This window comes from Peromyscus maniculatus, chromosome 2 (assembly GCF_049852395.1).
Source record: "Peromyscus maniculatus bairdii isolate BWxNUB_F1_BW_parent chromosome 2, HU_Pman_BW_mat_3.1, whole genome shotgun sequence".
In the NCBI taxonomy this organism is placed as follows: Eukaryota; Metazoa; Chordata; class Mammalia; order Rodentia; family Cricetidae; genus Peromyscus; species Peromyscus maniculatus.
In genome coordinates this window covers 112498684-112522463 of record NC_134853.1, presented here as the reverse complement: position 1 = coordinate 112522463, position 23780 = coordinate 112498684, and the positions used below count along the sequence as shown (strand labels likewise).

The 23780-nt window shown below is 38.8% G+C and overlaps 1 protein-coding gene across 1 annotated transcript; it reads right to left on the bottom strand.

Moving 5' to 3' along the window:
• Positions 1–13212: 13212 nt before the first annotated feature.
• Positions 13213–14558, bottom strand: LOC102925026 (28 kDa heat- and acid-stable phosphoprotein). Its single transcript, XM_006974010.3, has one exon. It carries the CDS (start codon positions 14456–14458, stop codon positions 13913–13915), a length of 546 nt encoding a protein of 181 aa, XP_006974072.1. The 5' UTR covers positions 14459–14558; the 3' UTR covers positions 13213–13912.
• Positions 14559–23780: the final 9222 nt, after the last annotated feature.

Genomic DNA, 23780 nt, shown 5'->3' with positions numbered 1-23780 from the left:
TGATCTTTGCTACCTGTCTATTGGTGTTTGTACATTATCAACAACCTTATGTACACATATGCTCATCTCCCATGTAAGAGAAAGATAAAAATCATTTCTTTAAACAGTGAAAATCAAGTCTTTGGTCCCTGTAAAGTTATAACCAGTTTTAAGAGTAAAGGTATAAGATATTAGATAAATGTTTTATACATAAAACATATACATATACATTACATACATATATAATACACATACATAGACATCATGGAATCTGTCTACAAGTAAAATATTACATGTAAATACTATGAAAGAATGGTGTCAGCATCTCCTCTTTTGTTGTTTTGTTTTGTTTTGTTTTGTTTTGTTTTGTTGAGACAGGGTTTCTCTGTGTAGCTTTGAAGTCTGTTCTGGAACTTACTTTGTAGACCAGGCTGGCCTTGAACTCACAGAGATCTGTCTGCCTCTGCCTCCTGAGTGCTGGGATTAAAGGTGTGCACCACCACTGCCAGGCCAGCATCGCTTGTAGTTGGTTGTTTTTGTTCTTTTGGGGGCCTACCACCCAGCTCCCAAATAAACACACAGAGGCTTATTTTTAAGTATAAATGCCTGGCCTTAGCTGGGCTTGTTTCTTGGAGCCTTTCTTAACTTTAAATTATCCTATCTGTCTTTTGCCTCTGGGCTTCTATCTTTCTCTTACTTGTGTATATCTTACTTTCACTCTTACTCTGGCTGGCTGTGTGACTAGGTGGCTGGCCCCTAGCACCATCCTCTCCTTGTTCTCTTGCTCTTTCTCTCCACCCCCAGATTTCTCCTTCTACTTATTCTCTCTGCCTGCCAGCCCTGCCTATCCTTTCTTCTGCCTCGCTATTAGTTGTTCAGCTTTTTATTAGACTACCAGGTGTTTTAGACAGGCAAAGTATCACAGCCTCACAGAGTTAAACAAATGCTACATAAAAACATGCAACACATCTTTGCATCATTAACAAATATTTCAGAGCATAAACAAATGTAACACACCTTAAAATAATGTTCTAGAACAGTCTCTGGAAAAAAAATGGGCAACTCAGATGGCACTAAACATACCCCTTTTCTTTTCAACCACCAGGTAAAAAAGCTCTCCAATTAACCGGGTATATTAATTATTTTTCTCATTGCTGCAATCAAATACCTGACAAATAAAGCAAGTTAGGAAGAAGGGGTTTATTTTGGCTTGCAGTTTAAGATGGACTGTAGTTACCAATAAGGAGGTGAAGGCATGATGGCAGAAGCGTGAGGTATCCAGTCACTCATTCAGAGAAAATAGGAAATCAGCCTGGTCTATGAAACCACAAAGCTTACAGGGCAGTACTATTCCCCTCTTTAAAGTTACACAGCTTTTCAAACTACCACCAGCAGCAAGGGACCAACTGTTCAGACATTTCATATTCAACCACAAAGCCAAGCAAGGTGGCACAATCCTGTAAAACAAGCATTTGAAAGGCAATAGAATAAAAAAACTCAAGGACAACACTGTGTGGTTGGATTTTTACTCTTTGCTTTAAGGGTGCCCACCACCTAGCTCCCAAATAAATGCTCAGAGACTTATTCTTTTTTATGAATGCTCAGCCTTAGCTTGGCTTATTTATAGCCAGCTATTCTTAAATTATCCCATTTAACTTTGGCCTCTGGGCTTTTACCTCTCTCTATTCTATATTCCTTTTTTTATGTTTTACTCCATAGCTGGCTGTGTGGCTGGGTGGCTGGCCCATAATGCCCTCCTCTCCTTCCCCTTTTCTTGTTCCTCCCCTCTTCTCCTTCCATTTATTCTCTCCTCCTGCCAGCCCCACCTAGCCCTCTCCTGCCTAGCTATTGGCCATTCAGCTCTTTATTAGATCAATAAGGTATTTTAGGTAATCAAAGTAACACAGTTTCACAAGGTTAAACAAATGCAACATAAAAGAATGCAACACATCATTCTATCATTAAGCCAATATTCCACAGCATAAATGGATGGAACATGTCTTAAAATAATATTCCATAATAACACTGCTTTCCAGGGCAGATGGAATTATATAATGACATCTTGTCTTAGGAATTTTTAAAAACAAAGTTTAAAAATTTCCAATTGATTCCCACTGGAAGTTGTTTGCAAACTATCAATAGAATCTTGGCTTCCTTTTTTGTTTGTTTGTTTGTTTTGTGTGTTTTTAGCTAGATTATGTAGTACTGGCATCCTGAAATTTGCTCTGTAAACCAGGATGGCCTCAAACTCACAGAGATCTTCCTGCTTCTGCATCCCAAGTCCTAGGATTAAAGATGTGTGGCACCATGCCTGGCTAGGATTCCTTTTTTTATAATCAAATTTAAAAAAAATATGGTTCTCTGAGTGGCCCACCTGCCAACAGAATGGCCCCACTCTCTAGATTCTGTATTGCAAGATCCTTCCCACAACCCATGCTGTCCCAGCGCATATCCAGTCCCACTGCTGGACCTTGCCTCCAAACCCAGTGCACTTCTGTCACTCAGGAATAAGCCAAGCCATACCAGTCAGAATAGATGCAAGCCACACCAGTTTGAACAGATTTCAGCTACTAAGGTGCAGGTCACACCAATCAAAAGAACAAAGGAACCCCCTCCCCACTTCAACAAAGGCCAAGCTAACCACCCAAAGGCCAACTCTCAAATTAGACACAAACTCCCAACTAGACCAGAGGTCACTCCAGCCACCAGAAAATTTAGGCCACAAAGGCTAGACAATCAAAGAGAAAAGCAGAAATCAAGGAATGAAACATCCATTCAACAAAGACAAACTCAGAAATCAGGGATTAGAACTAATCATCCCAAACCTAGATACCTAAACACCAGTGTAAAAATACAACCAACAACAGCCAAGGCAATAGGGCACCACCACGGTTGTCCTACTACATCAAGATCTGAATATTCCAATGAAGCTAAAGCACAAGAAAATGACCTTAAAAACAACTTTATGAAGATGATAGATGTCCTTAAAGAGAAAATGATAAACTCCCTTAAAGAAAAGACAACCAAAAAATTAGAGAAAATCAACAAATCCTTTAAATAATGCCAAGAAAGCCAAGAAAAAAAAATGAACAGGTAAAGAAAACTATTCATGACATGAATGAATATGGAAAGAGAAGCAATAAAAGTTCTATGTGTGATTTAACCTTTAGTCATGTTTCTTTTACAAATGTTGGTGACCTTGCATTTGGGGCACAGGTGTTTACAATTGAGACATCATCCCGATGGATTTTTCCTCTTTAATGAGTATGAAATGTCCTTCTCTATCTGTCTTGATAAATTCTGGTTTGAAGACTATTTTGTCAAGTACTAGGATAACTACACTAGCTTGCTTGTTAGGTCCATCTGATTGGAAAATCTTTTTCCAACCCTTTATTCGGAGGTGATGTTTACCTTTGATGTTGAGTGTGTGGGCTATTTCACTTTTCTTGTATCTGTAGAGACTTGCTTTGTGACCTACATATGGTCAATTTTGGAGAAAGTTCCATGAGATGCTGAGAAAAAGGCATATTCTTTTATGTTACAGTGAAATGTTCAGTAGATATCTGTTAGGTCCATTTGAGTCATAAGATCTGTTAGTTTCATTATGTCTCTTATATCATAGCTGGTTGATATCCATGGGATGTGTACCTATATCTGAAGAGAAATAGTGGAGAAGGAGTGGATGGGGTGAGGGGTGAGGGAGGAAATGGAAGAGGGGAGGGGAAACTTCAGTTGGGAATATAAAAACAAAAATAAATGAATGAATGAAGAAAGAAAGAAAGAAAGAAAGAAAGAAAGAAAGAAAGAAAGAAAGAAAGAAAGAAAGAAAGAAAGAAAGAAAGAAAGAAGGAAAGAAAGGAAGGAAGGAAGGAAGGAAGGAAGGAAGGAAGGAAGGAAGGAAGGAAGGAAGGAAGGAAGGAAGGAAGAAAAAAAGAAAGAAAAAAAGGAAAAATATGGTTCTCTTTACCAAAATAGAATCACACAGATTTTTTCCAAATGAATATTTTCATTTTGTTTACAATATTTCTATGGATAAAATTTATGTTCAAAGTTGACATTTTTGAGTCAGTCATTATATGACATTCTGTCTAACAGTAGTCTTTAGTTTTTTATTTTCTTATATCAAAATACCAAAGGTATCAGCTGAAATAACCCCATGAGCTTATAAATTTCTGCACATAAAGTATTTTCTCATCTCTTCATCAGAAGTGAATAGAGAATAGTAAATTTTATTGGACAGAATACCCAAGCCTTCTTCCCAAAATTGCTAAGAACTATATCCCACCTGGAAGTGGGGAGAGGGGATGTTCAAGTCACTCATAAGCCAAGTCTGTGCCATTAATGTCTTTTTATTAAGGAAATCGTCTCTTGGTCTCATCTTGGTCCCCATAGCCTGTATCTTACCATTCTTCCTACCCTCTTGTCTATTCCTTCATAAAATAATTCTGCTATCCCATCAAGGTTGTTCATTGGGGGAAATTCCATATTATGTGTGAAGAATGCACTGATCTTACTCTATAGGAAATGTTTAGATTTTTTTCCCTTTTGGTTTTTGTTCCCTTGACCTCTGCTCATTCTGGGGCCACATCAGTCTCTCTTGGAATTTCTCTTCTAACAAAGCTAAGACATCCCCCAATTGTTTGAATCTTGTTTTCTAGTCCCTCCCCATCACCACCCTCATAATCTGAAGGTAGATTTTTCTCTTGATAAAGGAACAAAAAAGGTGAACATCTTGTTTGTAAATAGGTATCTAGTAACTAGTGGTAAACTTGAAATGGTAGAATTCTTTAAAGCCTAATTCTAGGTAGCCTTAAGAAAATGTATCTTAATTATTTTTGAACCTGTATTCACCTTCTTTTTTTTCAAATATCTTAAGTTATATTTTCTTTTTCAGAGCTGCTTCTTATTTGGGGCTACTTTTTTTTTTTTTAATTGGGGCGTAATTCATAAAAGGGTATATTGTTTTGATGAGACTTTTTACAACTATGGCTGGATGTCTTTCTTTAGTCTTCCAAGAAGGGCCATTTTACTTTTTTAGAGTTACTTTTTAAAGTCATGAGGTCAACAACTTGGACTACTATGCATGTAAGCGCTAATGCAAATTAAAGCCCAAGTTGACCTCCAGCAGCAGTTCATTCTATGTTGACAGTGAGAGAACACTTTGCCTGTTAGGATACTGTTACTCGTGGACTGAAATGCTGAAAAAATCCCTCCCCCTATTTTGTTTTTTGCAAAAATCAAGGTATATTCTAGGGTTTCCTGGTTGACTTCAACAGATAAACTGAGATGATAGTCTTAGATCAGAAATGATCTGAATGTAGATTTACAGTCTACGTGTACAGCTGGCTAAGTGAGATCGCTTTCACAGTTCTGCATGTATCCCATCGGCTCCCCATTAGTCACTGAACTCTTAAAACTGGTATTGTAACATTATCACAATGTTTTGCGCCAATTTTATAAACTTTACAGTACAATATGTGTTCCTTTTCTGAGGCAAACCAAAGGTATATTTCTCAAGGTTCTGCGGCTATTAGTAGCATTGATGGAGGATTTTTTATACATTTGTAATAGATAGGAATAAATCAGAAAAAAAGAAGAAAAAAAAAGTGGTGGAGGAAAAGGTGAACACTGCAAGAATACTCAAAAGGGCTGAGAGTTGCAAAAGCCAAGAATGGCTTTGCATAGTAAATGGAATAGAACAGCTCTGAACTATAGCTTACTTTTCCTGGTTTGGTCTGACAGAATGATTGAATGCTTTTGTACAAAAATCAGAGCCTTAAAAACAAGGATTTGGTGAGATTGTAAAATGGTGTGCCACTTTGGCAAAACAGTTTGGTAGTTGGTCAAAATGCAAAACATTGTTACTATGTTACTCAACAATTCTACCCTTAGGAATATATCCTCAAACTACTGAAAATGTGCACCTATGAAACATGTACATGAAGGTTTACAGCAGTGTGTTGCTAATAGTAAAAAAGTTAAAACAACTCAAATAGCTATCAAATACTGGAGAGAAATAAAATGTGGCTTATTCATACAATAGAATATTATTAAGACATAAAAATGAATGAGAAACTGACAGATTAAATGACTTTGGTGAACCTTCATAATTTCATTTGTAGATCTTTCCATTTCTAATTTATAAATACATTTGGGGTTATAAATTATAAATGTACTGCCTCCTGTCAACACTGTATACTTCTATTTGATGATTTCTGTGTCAAACATTATATGGAAATGTTTCCAAGTAAAATTTTAATAAGAAAGAATAAAAAAAAAAAAAAAAAAAAAAGAGTTGTCTCACTAGAACAAAGAGATTCCTAGTACCCCTATTGCTTAGGATATTATAGAGAGTTTAAGAGCCCTGGGCTAGAAATTGGGGGCAGAAATCAATATATGTATTTTTTATTATTTCAAAGCCCATAAACACATCTCATTTGTTTTCTACCTCCATGATTTTTCATAGAATGATTATATCAATCAATACATGTCTTCTCTAACCAGTAAATTTATATGTAATAACCAGTATCAATTACTTCACAAAGGCCAATCCTTTTTATTGTTAATACTCAAGCCAGCATCCCACTAAGATCCAGGAAAGTCCATCAAAACACTTTCCCATAAGCAGAGCACATGTTCAGAGAGGACGCAGAAGAGCAATGAGAACCAAATTGAGCATGAAGCAAGCAGTCCTTCCTTTGTTGTTCATATGACTATGAAATAAACTCTTAAAATTTTAGTGCCTAAATCTGTACCATTGTATCATATAGCACAACTTTGTGAGTAAACATTCCAGGCAGGGCTTGACTGGCCATTTCTTCTCCACATAACACTACAAAGTGTTGGTGAGAAAATGTGAGGCTTGTCCATAGGCCTGAGTGATGTCAGTTACTTTCCTTGTACCATGATGAGTGTCGTCGCTGCATATTGGGATCAACGTGGATTTTCTCTAGCCCTTGTAGCCACAGGGATTCCTTGCAAGATGTCACTAGCCAAAGTCAGATTTTTTTCTCCATGGTATCTGAGAGGGCTAAGTGGGTGAGGTGGAATTGTGGCTCCTTTTAAAACCAAAGCCCAGAACCAGCCACTGCTTCTTTGGCACTGTCCTACTTATTATAGTTATTGTCCCAGATTACAGACAAGGGAATCTAGAGCCCCACACACTGCAGAAAGAATATCAAAGAATTTGCATTCACCTTTAATCTGCCATAGCATTCTCAAGTAGAGAGATCCATAGACATTTTGCAGAAAGAGATATGAAAGAAAGGGACTTCTGGTCGATTCTAGAATGAAAAGATAGTGACATTGAACTCGTAGACAATATGATCATCAAGAAGAAAATGATTACAGGCAATGAAGGTGCCAAAACTACATAAGTACATCATCATCAACTTCATGCCCAAATATTTTACAATTTAGATAAAACTGAAACATAAATAACTAAAATTTATAAAATTGATGCAGTTTTAAAAAAAAAAATGAAATTACTATACTATTTAAGAACTCTGTTCAAATGTTTTTTATTAGCCGGGCGGTGGTGGCGCACGCCTTTAATCCCAGCACTCGGGAGTCAGAGCCAGGCAGATCTCTGTGAGTTCCAGGCCAGCCTGGGCTACCAAGTGAGTTCCAGGAAAGGCGCAAAGCTACACAGAGAAACCCTGTCTCGAAAAACCAAAAAAAAAAAAAAATGTTTTTTATTTAAAAAAAAAAAAGCACAGGCCACATGGAAATGTCTAGACATGAGTGGTATCATGAACAAGACAGGCCAATGTGGTGGTATTGTGTTCCCCAAAATATTGTGTACCTTAATAAACTTACCTGAGGTCAGAGAACAGACAAGCCACTAGTTAGTCAGTGATAGCACACGCCTTTAATCCTAGCATTCCAGAGATAGAAATCCCTCTGGATCTCTGTGAGTTCAAGGCCACATTGGAAATAGCCAAGCATGGTGACACACACCTTTAATCCCAGAAAGCCAGCCTTTAATCCCAGGGAGTGGTGGTAGAAAGCAGGAAGATATATAAGGCGTGAGGACCAGAAACTAGAACGTTTTGACTGGTTAAGCATTCAGGCTTTTGAGCAGTAATTCAGCTGAGACCCATTCTGGATGAGGACTCAGAGGCCTCCAGTCTGAGGAGACAAGACCAGCTGAGGATCCGGCGAGGTGAGATAGCTGTGGCTTGTTCTGTCTCTCTGATCTACCAGCATGGACCCCAATAACTGACCTCGGGTTTGATTTTATTAATAAGAACTTTGAAGATTCATGCTACAGGCAAACATGCCAGGGATAAACCTTTGTGATCATATCCAAGCCTTCCAAGAATACCAATAGAAGGAATGATCTCAATTGTTAGGTCCGGACTGATGGAGGTGATGATCAGCCCCTTGAAAAGCTTAAAGCACAGTGATGATTGCATCCCAGGTGGTTGCTGTAAAAAATATTTTCTGGGTATAACAAAGAAAAAAAAGTCAGTATTTTGTTTCAACAAACCCAGGGCCTTGAACATGCTAGGCAAGATCTCTAACTCTGAAGTAAGTCCACAGCCCTGGGAACATAAGGGTATGTTTTCCTCTTCTTGATGTTATTACTAAAAATAATTTTGTCTTTGCCCACTTAGAGTCTTTCCTTCACATTCTCTGATGAGAAGCCCTGCTTTGCTGAAACTATTCTTTTGTGATGCAAAAGTATACAAAGGAGAGGGCTGAGAGAGGTATGGAACAGGGAGGCCCTAACTACAATAGTACACCATTTACATAACAAAGAACTGGGGAGGGGTAGAGGAATGAAGGATTTGAGTGTCTGGGAAAGTTTGAGGAGTTCTTAAGTGACCCGCTTCAGAGAGATCACAAGGTTAGTAAAGGCTATTTCAGAAAGTATAGTTTGGGGATTTACACTTAATTCTCATCCTGGATCCAGACATGGAAGGGGTGCTTGAAATTATGTTCTAGTGATTATTGTAGTATTAGTTATTACTACAGTATTAGTGTTCACTGATTTTTATCACACCAAAAAAAATTAGCAATATCAAACACCATAACTATCATGATCTACCGTCTTACAATAAGAAAATATTATTTAGTAATCAGAGCATCAGCTGGAGAGCTCATCCTCTTGAACTGAGAAAACCTGGCTTGATCTGAGTTCCAAAATGTAATACTATGAAAAATGAGAACTAATTGCTGAGGGTCACATATTCTCAAGGACCCCTCTGCCATCTTTGTTACTGCTGTTGCATGGATACAATGTTCATGATATACAACCTGAACCTAGATATGTAATCAACGCTCTCTCTGAAGTGCATTCTGAGAGGCTAGGGGAGAATATGTGTATTAGCATCAAGCAGTCAAGAGTTTAAGGAACTGTATAGACTCTGGAGGAAGATTTTGGAAATAGTCTTAAATCTTCACAGTCTATTGATTCTGGGCTATGTTTAAATGTCTCTCTGTCAGTCTTTTATCATAATATTGTTTTAAGTTTTCTCCATCACCTAGGAGCCCCTGCTTCCTCTTTGTCTTGGGCAGAGCAACTTTTCCTCTTCTGATAACAAAAAAAAACAATAGCTTATTTCCTTTTTCAGACACTGTACTGTTTTATAGATATTACCACAGTACTCAAACATCCTTTTATTAACAACTAACATTATCATCCTATCTATAAATGAGCAAATGAAAAGGTCTAATAACTTTTCCATGATCACACAGCTAATGATGTAGCTGACATTTGAACTAATGCAATCTGAACATAGGGCCTAGCTGTTGAACCACCATAGCATTTTGCTTTCCACTATAATTTCAAATTAATTTTACCCAAAACTTTTCTCACCATGAAAGGAATTCTGAGTCCAATTAATAAAGTGATAAAAAATCTCTTGTCACCTCATTACACTTGGGTTTTTTTTTTTTTTTGAGTCTGAAATAAAAATTTGGCATAAAACAAAGTGAGGAAAATATTTTTTGATCAAATATTACTTGATCGTGTGTTTATCCTGATAATTCAAGTTATCACTCAAATCAAGATGGTCTGCCTGGGAAAACAGAGAAAGACAGAAAGAGAAAAAAAGGAGTGTAGAAAGGATCTAAAATTATCATCAGTGAGGGGAGAGAGCCACAGAGCTAAATTACCAACTCAGTGACCTAAATAGTTCCCCCCTAAGCTTTTAAGGACCTCATCTCAGGCCAAGCCAGGGTTCATTGGTTTTACAGTGGAAAAAATTTCATCATTAGCCAGTTTATGAAGTAGAGTTGGGTATTTTCTTTTTATTTTTTTCTTTAGATTTTATTTTATGTCCATGAGTATTTTTTGTATGTTGGAGGAAGGGTTTATTTCAGCTTACACTTCCAGGTCAAAGTCTTATCACTGAGGAAAGTTGAGGCAAGAACTCAAGGTAAGGACCTGGAGGAACAGTTACCTTGGAGGACCAGCTCAAGATCACCTTCCTAGGGAGAGAACTTACAATGGGCTGGAACCTCCCAACATAGGTCAGCAGGCAAGACCATTCCTCACAGATAAGGCCAACCTAATCTAGGTGATTCAGCTGAGATTGACTATTCCCAGGTGACTCTAGGTTGTGTCAAGTTGACAATAAAGCTAATCAGCATAATTAGTGGGTGTTTTTAATAACTATAGGCCAAAAAAATATAAAATCTAGATAAAGGAATATACATCAGAGGACACACACACACAAAATCATAATTAAGCCATAAGCACAGATTGTAGAAAGGTACATATGTGCATATGAATGACCATAATATACATAAAAACATAACTATACAAATACAATTATATGTATAAATGTACATATAAATGACCAAAGATAGTTTTTCCTTTTACTGAATATATACTTTTTTTCTTCACATAATGTTGTGGTTTGAAAGAACATGGCCCCCCAAGGGAGTGGCACTATTAGGAGGTGTGGCTTGTTGGAGTAGGTATGATCTTGTTGGAGGAAGTGTGTCACTGTGGAAGCCGACTTTGAGGTCTCAAGATATATGCTGAAGATACTGCCCAGTGTCTAAGACTACTTCCTGTTGCCTGCATACAAAAATGTAGTCAGCACCATGTCTGCCTGCATGCTGCCATGCTCCCTGCCATGTTGAGAAAGAGAATGGAATGAACCTCTGAACTGTAAGCTGCCACCTCATTTAAATATTTTCCTTTACAAGAGTTGCTGTGGTCATGGTATCTCTTCATAGCAATACAAACCCTAACTAAAATGCATAATATATCCTGATTATGGTTTCCTCTCCCTCTACTCCTCCCAGTTCCTCCCTACCTCCCCTCTGATCGAGATCCACTTCTTTTCTGCTTCTCACTGGAAAACAAACAGGCTTCTTAAGGAATAATAATGAAATAAAATATAAGATAAGATAAACCAACAATTAACATATGAGAATTGGACAAGACAAATAAATAGAAAGAATTGAGCCCAAGAGAAGGCACAAGAAACAGACTCACTTAGTCCTACAACCAGCGATAAAAATACTTAACAACTGGAAGCCATAGTATATAAATAGAGGCTATGTGGAGACCAGTGTATGCTGCCTCAGACTCTGTGATTTCATATGTGCTTTGACCATATTGGTGTAGAGGACCTTGTTTTCTTGGTGTCCTCCATCTGCTCTGGCTCTTTCATTCTTTTTGCCTCCTTTTCTGCAGAGTTCCCTGAGCCCTGATGAGAGGAATTTGATCCTATTTAGGGCTGAGTATTCCAAGATCTCTCATTCTTTGCATAATGTCTGGCTATGAGTCTCTGTATTTGTTCCCATCTGCTGCAGGGGGAAGCTTATCTGATGCTGGCTAAACAAGGCACGGATCTATGAGTATAGCAGAATATCTTTAGGAGTCTTGTATTGTTACTTTGTTTTCTTTTTAATAATGGTAATATTTGGTTTTACCCTAGGTCTCTGGGCTATCTAGTCTCAGGATGTTGGTCACCCAAGCAGTGTTAAGTATTGGTTCCATCTCATGGAGTGGCCCTTAAGTCAAATCAGATATTAATTGGTTACTCCTACAGGCTTTGTGCTACCATTGCCCTAGCATATCTCGCAGGAAAGATACCATTGTAGATCAAAGGGTTTGTGGTTGAGTTGTTTACCTTTCCCCCTTGGCAGCATACAGAGTTCCTTCCTGTACTAAAAACACTAGCACATAGGAGTGAAGGCTCTAGATAGGCATGAGCTCGACTTCTCTGTGTTCAATGAATTGTGTAGATGTTGTCTTTAGCAATGGGACCTTGTTGTCAGTTTGTGGAGAGCAACCTATAGTCTTGGCAACAGTCTGGGTTGTTTGGGAATTCCATAGGTTCCTTTTGGATAACAATTCAATTAAATGTAACCCAGTCTGGGTACTGGAAGCTTCATTTGGTGACAAGACATGGCCAGTTGGAGCTTTGTATCCCCTATTATGGGTTATATCATTTGGATCGCCTTCACATATGTATATATTTTAGGAATTTTCTACTGTATTAATTTTCCATACTACCCCTGAAAAGGCCTTTAATGTTAGCTGCCTTTCCCCATATTCCCTTCCTCATTCCCTTTTCCCCTCTCCTGATGTGAGATGTCTTTCTGTATGCTGTGAATATGTGTTGTTCTGATTGATTGATAAATAAAGCTGTTTGGCCTATAGCAAGGCAGCTTAGAGACAGGCAGGAAATCCAAGAGAGAGTGAGGGGAGAAAACAGAGTGAAGCAGATGCTGCTAGCCACTGTCAGGAGAAGCAAGATGTAAAAGTACCAGTAAGTCACAAGCCACGTGGCAAAGTATAGATTTATAGAAATGGGTTAACTTAAGATGTAAGAGCTAGCTATCAAGAAGCCTGAGCCATTAGGCCATATAGTTTGACAATAATATAAGACTCTGTGTGTTTATTTGGGACCAAATGGCTGCGGGATACAAATGGGAGAGATTCATCCTGACCACAGGGCCCAGGCAGGACCAGAGAAAACTTCTGGCTACACTCTCCCTCTTAACGTGATCCTCCCATTCTACCCTCACATCCATCCATAACTCTCTATTGTATTTACCTCTCCTAATGAGATCTATCTGTCCCCATAATCCTTTATGTTAAACCTAAATTTTGTGGTTCTATGGACTGTAGTTTGGTTGTCATTGACTTAACAGCTAATATCCACATATAAGTGAATATATACCATATTTGTCTTTATGGGTCTAGGATAACTCACTAGGATGATTTTTTTTCTAGTTGAATCCAATTACTTGAGAATTTCATGATTTCTTTTTTTTTTTTTTTTTTTTTTTTTTTTTACGATAATGTTGTTTAATCTGCCAAATATACAAGTTGAATTTGAGGAGCATGTCTTGTCTGGGTGATGCACAGTAACCAGAGGTTTCTTGAAATGATCAATGGGTAGGGTTAAAAATGGCCACTAGCCCTGACCAGGTGGGTGGGAAGGGGGCAGAGCAGGTCAGAGAGGAGAGGCCTCATTGGACGGAACTGGCCAGGCACAAACCTTGGACCCTTAGGGGCACAGGCTTCCTGACAGCCCCTCTGAGTGAGCACCCAGACAACGATCTGGGCTGGTTGTCATCAACTCCCACATCAGCTGCCTACTGGCACTATCCCCCCACCCCCAACGTGCAATCTACTGGACAAATGGAATTTCTTTACCCCACTTCCCAGGCAGCCCCCAACCAGGGTTCCAAATTCTAAAAACAGCAAAAACATTCAAATGGTTATGTATGAAATGCTGTCCTGCATCTTTCTGTCTCAAAGATAGCAGCTGCCCCTCCCCCCAGCCCCCCCACACCCCCTGAATGATTTCTGTGCCAAGATGAAGAGGAGGCCCCAGGCCATAGGGGCTCCTGGCCATGAGGGGCTGCTGCAGCGGCGCCAGGGCACAGGGTGGGTGAGACACGGCAGAGGTCCTGGAGGCATGGCCCAGTTCCTCGGCATCTCCTCCCACAGGCCAGCTTACTTATTCAGGGAGAGTGACTGCATTCGTTTTCCTGACAAAGTTGCGTCATCTTTTGCTTTCCTCTCCTCTTCCTTCTTTCTTGCTGCCTCCTCCCGCTGTTTCCGGATAATTGCCAGCCGGGCAAGATCAGCCTTGGCCTGCTCTGTCTTCCCAGCCAAATGCATCTTCATGTAGCGCTCTTTTGCTTTTTGCTTCTCGATTTCTTCTCGTTCTCTCCTTGAAAGTTCCTTTGGCCCATCCAGATCCAGTTGTGTGACCTTTTTGGTTGTCTGTGCCACCCAGTTGGGGTTCTCAATGTCAATGAGCCCTTCCACGCCTTTTCGCTTTTGCTGGTAGTCATCATCTTCATCCTCACTCTCATCTGAGTCTAGAGACTTCTTCTCCTTTTTGGGGTCACCCGAAGCGCCATCTCCACCTTCTTCTTGTTCATCTTCTTCGTTGGCCTTCTGCTTCTCAGCCTGTAACTGGGCATCGATCTCCTCAGGGCTTGTATACTGCCTCACCCGGCCTTTGTGGCCTCCCTTTCTACCTCCTTTAGGCATCTCGGCTTCGGCGGCTGCAGCGGCGGCGGCGCCTCGAACTGACACCGGAACCGGAAATGCCTTGGGATCGACTTCTTCCGCCCGGCCCAGTCCCTCTCCGCGTGCCGCCGCCGCCGCCGCTGCCGCCGCCGCTCATGATTTCATTTTTTAATGGCTTAGTTATATACTCTATTATAGAAATGTATAACATTTTTAAATCCATTCTTCTGTTGAGGGCCATCTGGGTTGTTTCCAATTTCTGATATTAAAAATAGAGTAGCAATGAACTTAATTGAGGAAATGTCTCTGTGAGAAGATGAAGCACCTTTTGGGTATATGCTAAGAGTGACATAGCTGGACCTTCAGGTAGATTGATGCCCATCTTCCTGAGGAACTACCACGCTGATTTCCATAATGGGTATACAAGTTTGCACTCCCATATGCAATGGATGAGTGTTTCCCTTACTCCACATCCTCACCAGTATGAGCTGTCATTTGTCATATTGGTCTTAGTCATTCTGATGTAGGTAAGATGAAATCACAAAATAGGTTTGATTTGCAGTTCGCTGATAGCTAAGGATGCTGAACATTTCTTTAAGTGTTTCTTGGACATTTGAGTTTCCTTTATCGAAAATTCTTTGTTTAGATCTGTACTCCATTTTTAATTGGGTTATTTAATTGTTTATTTAATATCTAGGGTTATTTAATTGTTTATTTAATATCTAGGTTTTTTTTAGTTCTTTATATATTTTAGACATTAACCATTTATAAGATGTGTGTAGTTGGTTAAAATCTTCTCCCATTCTGTAGGCTGACACTTCGTCCAAATGATAATATCCTTTGGCTTACTGAAGCTTTTCAGTTTTAAAGGGTCCTATTTAGTAATTGTTGATCTTAGTGCCTATGTTAACTGTGTTCTGATCAGAATGTCTTTTTTTTTCCTGAACCAATGAGTTTAAAACTATTCCTCACATCCTTTTCTATCAGGTTCAGTGTATCTAGTAATATGTCTCTGATCCATTTAGAGTTTTGTTTTGCACAAGTTAAGTTTGGATCTCTTTGGATTCTTCTACATTCAGCCATCCAGTTTGATCAGCACCACTTGAAGATACTGTCATTTTTTCCAGTATGTATTTCTGGCTTCTTATCAAAAATCAGGTGTCCATAGATGTGTGATTTATGTCTTCAATCAAGTCCACTGATCAATGTGTCTGTTTTAGTCCCAATATCATGATGTTTTATTACTATAGCTCTGTAGTACAACTTGAAATCAGTTTTAGTGATAGCTCTAGCAGTTCTGTTATCATTTGGGATTGTTTTAGCTATTCTGGCTCTGTGTGTGTGTGTGTGTGTGTGTGTGTGTGTGTGTGTGTGTGTGTGTGTTTTCATATGAAGTTGAAAATTGTCCTTTCAAGATCTGTGAAGAATTGTGCTGGAATTTTGATGGGGTTTTAGATAGGATGGTAATTTTCACTTGATTAATCACACTGATCTCAGAATATGGGAGATCTTTCTGACTTCTGATATCCTCTTCAATTTCTTTCTTCAGTGTCTTAAAGTTTTTATCATACAACTCTTTCATTTGCTTGGTTAGAGTTACTCCAAGATATTTCATATTATTTGAGGTTATTGTGAAGGGTGTTGTTTCTCTGATTTCTTTCTTAGACTGTTTATCATTTATATACAGGAGGGTTACTGATTTTTGTGAGTTGATTTTGTATCCAGCTTCTTTGATGAATGTGTTTGTAAGATGTAGGAGTTTCCCAGCAAAATTTTTAGGGTCACCTATGTATACTATCATGTCATCTGCAAATAAAGATACTTTGACTTCTTCCTTTCAATGTATATCCCCAGCCAGGCAGTGATGGTACATGCCTTTAATCCCAGCACTCAGGAAGCAGAAGCAGGTAGATCTCTGAGTTTGAGGCCAGCCTGGTCTACAGAGTAAGTTCCAGGACAGCCAGGACTACACAGAGAAACCTTGTCTCAGAAATAAAAAATTGTTTCCCCTTGATCTCCTTGTCTTATAGCTCAACTAAGACTTCAAGTACTATATTGAATAGGTATGGAGAGAGTGGGCAACCTTATCTTGTTCCTGATTTTAGTAGAATTGCTTTGAGTTTTTCTCCATTTATTTTGATGTTGGCTATGGGCTTGCTGTGCATTGACTTTTTTATGTTTAGATATGTCCCTTGTAAACCTAATCTCTCCAGGAATTCTTATCATGAATGGGTGTTGGATTTTGTCAAAGGACTTTTCTACATCTAATGAGAGGATCATGTGGTTTTTGTCTTTCAATTTGTTTATATATATGGTAGATTATATTTATTTATTTACATATGTTACACCATCCCTACATCTCTGGGATGAAGCTTACTTGATCATGGTGGATGATCTTTTTGATGTGTTCTTAGATTCAGTTTGCAAGTATTTTATTGAGAATTTTTGCATCTATGCTCATAAGGGAAATTGGTCTGTAATTTTCTTTATTGGTTCTTTATGTGGTTTAGGTATCAGAGTGATCATGGCCTCATAAAACAAGTTGGACAATGTTCCTTATGTTTGTGTTTTGTGAAATAATTTGAGGAGTATGGGCATTAACTCTTCTTTGAAAGTCTGGTATAATTCTGTACTAAAACCCTATATCCCTGGGCTTTCTTTAGCTCGTAGATATTAATTACTGCTTCTATTTTGGCAGTGGTTATATATCTAATTAAATTGCTTATCTGATTTTGATTTAAGTTTTGTAAGTGGTACCTATTGAGAAAATTGTTCATTTCTTTTAGATTTTCCAGTTTGGTGGAGTATGGCTTTTTAAAGCAGTCCTTATGATTCTTTGGATTTCTCTGGTGTCTATTGCTATGTCCCCCTTTTCATTTCTAATTTTGTTAATTTGGATATTCTCCCTTCACATTTTAGTTAATTTGGATAAGGATTTGTCAGTCTTATTGATTCAGAAAATGAATGGGAGTAGAAGTCATTAGAAATGCCAACATTTTCTTTTCTATACAGAATCGTGTGTGTGTGTGTGTGTGTGTGTGTGTGTGTGTGTGTGTGTGTGTGTGTGTTTCCCCTCTTTTGATTTGCTGGTCTGAGATTATTTATTCCTTGTGTTTTCTTGGGTATGTTTAACCTCTTTAGGTAAGAGTTTTTCTTCAGTAGGACTGGATTTGTAGGTAGATATTGCTTAAATTTGCTTTTATCATGGAATGTCTTATTTTCTCCATCTATTGTGATTGAAATTTCTGCACAGTATAATAGGCTGACATCTATGGTCTCTTGGAGTCTGTAGAACATTTATACAGGCCTTCTGGTTTTTAGAATCTCCATTGGGAAGTCAGCTGTCTTTCTAATAGATCTGCTTTTATATGTTACTTGGTCTCTTTCCCTTGCAGCTTTTAAAATTTTCTTTGTTGTGGTATGTTTAATCTTTTGATTATTATGTGCCAGGGCACTGTCTTTTCTGATCCAGTCTATTTGGTATTTTGTATGCCTCTTGTACCTTGATAGGCATTTCTTCTTTAGGTTAAGAAAATTTTCTTCTATGATTTCGTTGAATATATTTTAGCCTATTAACCTGGCATGGTAGTTCTGGCACTTGGGAAACAGAGGTAGGCAGATCTCTGAGAGTTTGAGACCATCTTGTTCTAAACGAAGAGTTTTCAGACAACCAGGGCTGTGCAAAGAAACCTTGTCTCAAAAGAAAAGGAAAGATAGATTTTTCTGGATGTTTTATGTCAGGATGTTTTTCCTTTAGATTAACCTTTCTTTGATCAACGGATTCATTTCTTCTGTCATGTCTTCAGTACCTGGAATTCTGTCATCTATCTTTGTGTTCTATTGGTGAAGCTTGCCTCTGAGGTTCTGGTTCCAGTTCCTAAATTGTTCATTTCCAGATTTCACTTAGTTTGAGTTTTCTTTATTGAGTCTGTTTCCACTTTGAGGTTTTTCTGTTTCCACTTTGGGGTTTTGAACTTTCTTTTCTCTTCTCTCTCTTTTCATTTTGTTCTACTATTTGTTTTTCATAGATCTTTTTCATGTATTTTTTAGGGATGTATTCATTTCCTCTTTAAGGACCTCTATTATGTTCCTAAAGGCAATTTTGTCTTGTACCTCAGCTATGTTTTAAGACTCGGGGCTTGCTGTGCTCTAGCAGAGACATATTGTCCTGGCTGTTATTGATTGTATTTTCACACTGGTATCTAGGTATCTGGGTTTCTGAAGATTATAATTCTAGGTGCTGATATCTGGTCTTGTCTTTGTTGGGTGTATGTTTTGTTCCTTGGTTGTATTCTCTGGTTCTTAGAAGAGTAAGGTGTCTGGTAGAAAATTCTTGCAGGATCTTGATTGGTGTGGCCACTGGAGTTTCCAGGTAAAATGTGTTTCTAGGTATTGGGAGCTGACACTTAGGAAGGAGATGTGGGTAGACTGTGGGTATCCATAGGAGGGAGGAAAGTAGGGTGTTCCACCAGGATCTGCTTAGTGTCCTTGGAATGGAGTCAGAGAGTGAGGAGAGGCTGCAGCAGGTGGTCTGTTACAGAGCTGGGGAATGAGACTAGGGGATTGCATTTGGGGGAGAGAGAGTTGAAGATCTGCAGCTAGCCTATATGCTTAGCTGGCCCCAGAGTGGACTGCAGGTTCCTAGGGAATGCCTGATGGGGGTGGTAGCTGGGACAAAGCAATGGTTGGATGGGGGAGGACATTTGGAGGGTAAGATCTGTGTGATCCGCTGGAGATGGGGACAGAGATGAAAAGGAGGTCTCCATAGGCAGCCTGCTACAGAACTAGGGATGACACTGGGGTGTTGAATTTGGAGGAGCTGAGGGAGAAGTGAAGATCTGCAATTAGCCTACTTGCTTTCCTGGCTGGAGTAGTGTGTTTAAGTATTTACTTGCATGTATATATGTGCACCACATGCATGCCTGATATCTGCAGGGGTTAGGAAAACCCATTAAATCTGCTAGAACTGCAATTATGGATGGTTAAAGCCTCTCCAAGATAAACAGGTGCTCTCAACTGCTGAGTCATCTCTCCAGCCTGAGGATTTTTGTTAAAGGTGTTTTAGTATAGGTGTAAGCATAAGGGTTAAGAGAGAGACTCTCAGAAGACCGTAAGACCCTATGGGTTGTGTGCTTTTCGAGGGAGAGTAGGAGAAAGTAGGAAGTCCTGGAGTATGAATACAGGCTCCTCAAGGGAAAGAAATCAAGTAATTGGCTTAGCATTAGCCATATGTATCATTTAGACTACTCTTGGGTTACATCTCAGCCACTAAATGATCTCACTAACCAACTGAGCCAAGGGGCAAACACCAGTTTACATCTCAAAGGTTGACAGAAAACCTTTTCTCCATCTCTGTCTCTTTCTCTCTCTCTCTCTCTCTCTCTCTCTCTCTCTCTCTCTCTCTCTCTCTCTTTCTCTCGCTCTCCCTCCCAACCTCCCTCTTGTATGTGAGGTGGCTCTGGAAGTGACTTGGATGAAATTATAATCTGATAAAAATAAAACTAGAAGCCACTAGGATTGCAAAAGGAGTTTAGAGCATGTCCTTTCCCTGTAAGTATGGTTTCTGGTGAGACTACCAGGAAATGATCCGTTTACCCCTGGGAAGGGACAAAGGCTTTAAGCCTTGTTCATTGTGCTGGAATTCTTGCTCTCCTGGCAAGAGACTTTGACCGGATTCTGAGAGACTGAGCTACTTTCCCTTTCTCAAATCCCCAAGATTCCCCCTGTCTCTCTATCCTGCCTCAAAATGATATGTGTATCTTCAAACAAATTAGATCCCAGGAAATTTGCCTTGGTTGCAAATGGGGAAGGATGCATATCATGTTGCACTCTATCTGAATATCTTTGATATGCTCAACCTGTTTGGTGGAAATCAAAACCAAGACATAAGACACACAGAAGCAACTGTAATTAGGAATAAGAAGGAGATGGTAGAAAGACAGGAATTCACCGTTTTATTCAAGGCCAGTTGAGGAGAGACAACAAGTAATATATGATTCTAAGCAGGAGTTAGCTCCCTTAAAGACATATACCTAAGGCAGGGAACCATAAAGAGCCTAAGAATGTCAGCTGAAAATGGGAATCGCATGGCCATTCAAGGGTACTTTTACAGTCAGGTTTTGGGGTAAGGGGTTGAAACTGGCTAATTAAGAAATGTCCTTACTGCATGGTAGGTGCTAACAAGTTTGAAATTTGAAATCTGTATAATAGGTTGGCAGGCTGGCAATTCAAGCATGACAACACAGAAAAAGTTCAGAATGTGGTTTTGAAATGCTAAATTCAATTAAATCATTTAGGAAATGTGTTTAAAATGCAGATCACTGCCTTGCTCATTCTCTATGTTTGCAAAGAAATCTGCATTTGCACCATCATTCCAGGTGAAGCTGACAACCGAGGAGAAACGGAAGCAAGTGACAGACACGCAGCACACAGCTCAAGAGAATACACATTCCTAAACACAACACAATCTCCAAAAGGGCAGGCTTCACTCACTGAAGTGACAGAATGACCAGCTAAACCTGAACTATGTCACCCGGCAGAATGAAGAGAAGCATCATAAAACAAAGGGAAATGATAGTCTAGATTTGCCAAGCAAATTTAATTTGAGAATAGCTATCTCTGAGCATACAAATGGAATCAGAACAAATGACCATTGAAAGCCAATTCAGGATATGGCTTGTACCCACTTCCTATCCCTGTGTTTTCTTTCATTTGTTTCTGTTAATGAAATTGGAGCATATCACAGAGAAACAGAACAAAGTAACTGCGATGCTAAGTGAACAGTTTGTTCTCTGAACCCACTTTTCCAAAGTGCTGTTGGGGGGGGCATTCTTTTCTTTTTATCAAATGATAGGCCCACCAGTTTGAATGCCTTATATGGAGTATAGTATCAGAATGCAAGCATAGCAAACACAGAGCTTCTGATGAAAGAGAGGAACTTGGAGCAAAATTACAATGGAATAACTGTTGATGATAGAGAAGAGAATCAAACTTTCATCTTACAAAACAAACCAAAGGATTGCTACTACCATGTACTTTAAACAACTCATTTAACTATACAAGTAGAAAAATTAAAATCCCTTTCCTTTGAAATGTTATCTATTTCATAACTGCCTTCCAAGGGCCTCCAGGTTCTTACCCTTTAAAATCATAGATTTCTAGAATCATCTCTTCATCAGTGGCTTTGATATCAAATCCATTTGTTCTTTATAAGTGATGCAACCCTCCTACAGGATAACCTGGCCAAATATCTGCCAGTCTGTACTTTAAAAGTTTGAACAATGGGAAATAGTGACCTCAAAACTCCTGTACGCTTGGCAATGTTTATTTGAAAGTCCCTCCACTTGGTCCCATGTTACTCCCTCTACTTTCCCAAGATAATTCTCACTGCCACTCCTTTTTGCCCCTTACCTCCTCACAAACTGATATAGTCCTCCTCATGCACACAAATACACTCATTTTTATAAAGTTTAGAATAATATTCTATTTACCACATACAAAGTAATTAGCCTACATATTATTAGTAATTCTGATTTTTAGTAAGAAGAGATTGGGTGTGTGTGTGATTGGTATATAAAATGAATAAAAAATTTAAAATAAGAAGAAGAGACTGGATCACCAGGTGTGGTGGCACACACCTGTAATTCCAGCACTAGAGAGGCTGAGGAAGGAAGATAAAAAGTTGGAAGCCAGCCTGAGCTACATAGCAAGACCTTGTCTCAAACAAAAGAAGAAGAGGAAGAAATACTGGGGGATATCTTTCTGTATGCTGTGAATATATGTTGTTCTTATTGGTTAATAAATAAGCTACTTTGGCCTATGGCAAGAGAGCTTTGAGGCAGGTGGGAAATCCAAGAAGAGGGATATAGCTAGAGTTTTCCTGCCTTGCCCACAGTCAGGACAAATCTTTGTCACCTGCCAGTCCCACAGCCGCTCAGACCCAACCAAGTAAACACAGAGACTTATATTGCATACAAACTGTATGGCCGTGGCAGGCTTCTTGCTAACTGTTCTTATAGCTTAAATTAATCCATTTCCATAAATCTATACCTTGCCACGTGGTTGGTAGCTTACCGGTGTCTTCACATGCTGCTAGTCATGGCAGCAGCTGGCAGTGTCTCTCCGCCTCAGCCTTCCGCTTCCCAGAATTCTCCTCTCTCCTTGTCCCACCTACTTCCTGCCTGGCCACTGGCCAATCAGTGTTTTATTTATTGACCAATCACAGCAATTTGACATATAGACCATCCCACAGCAGAGGGACAGGGAAGAGAAAGGTGGAGTCTGGGGAGAGACACCAGCCTGTCGCCCAAGGAACAGCATGCCAGCAGACTGGTAAGCCACAGAACACGTGGCAAAACATAGATTAATGGAAATGGGTTCATTTATGATATAAGAGCTAGCCAGCAAGAAGCCTGCCATAGACCACACAGTTTGTAAATAATATTAAGCCTCTGAGTGATTATTTTCTAAGTGACAAAAAGTTAGCTTCTCAAGCCTCTCTCTTTTCATTGTAACAAATCATTATCACTAATCACAAATAGTATCAACTATCCTATTATTTTATTATAAACAGAAATTATTAATGTCATATAATAAACATGATTCGCACACATGAGGCTAGGTAAGTAATAATATTGTTCTCTTTACTTTAGGAGTTTTGATGAAAATGAATAAAAATTTTTCAGGAAAAGTAGAAATATGGGTGTAGCTCAGTGACAGAGCACTTTGCCTAGTGTGTGCAAGAAGCTGAAGTTCACACCAGAAAGAAGGAAATGGAAGGAGGGGAGGAAGGAAGAAGGAAGGGCTTGCTAGTTTCAACGCAATTTTATCAATTATACCACTTATAAGTACAGGAGTATGACAGACCTAATTTAATTTGGGTTAAAATTGTTACAAGTTTCCAAAAATGTTTCTATGACAAATATTGTTTGTTTTTTACACCTATGATTTATTTATTTGTTTATTTATTTATTTAAGTGTATGTGTGTGCGTACACATTTGCATGTCCTCTGGCCTGGGTGTGATGGTCAGAGTACCACTTTCTGGAATCACTTCTTTCCTTCCATCATGCGGGGTTCGGAATTGGTACTACACGCACAAAACAACAAAATCAAATGCAGGATCTATTTGTTCAGACATCCTCTCAAATGTTTTCATTATTAATTGCTCAAGTTTAATGTATAATCATTCTATATTAATATATATGATTAATATAATCATTTGTATATAATCAGGTTTATATTTATGTACTAGAACTATATTATATATATATATGTATATAATTACATTTATTAGAGTTATTTTTCTAGAACACAAGTATTTGTACTGAATGTGAGATATTCGG

What these genes read in the sequence shown, in the direction of transcription:
- LOC102925026 (XM_006974010.3), bottom strand. Translation starts at nt 14,458, where the DNA reads ATGCCTAAAGGAGGTAGAAAGGGAGGCCACAAAGGCCGGGTGAGGCAG.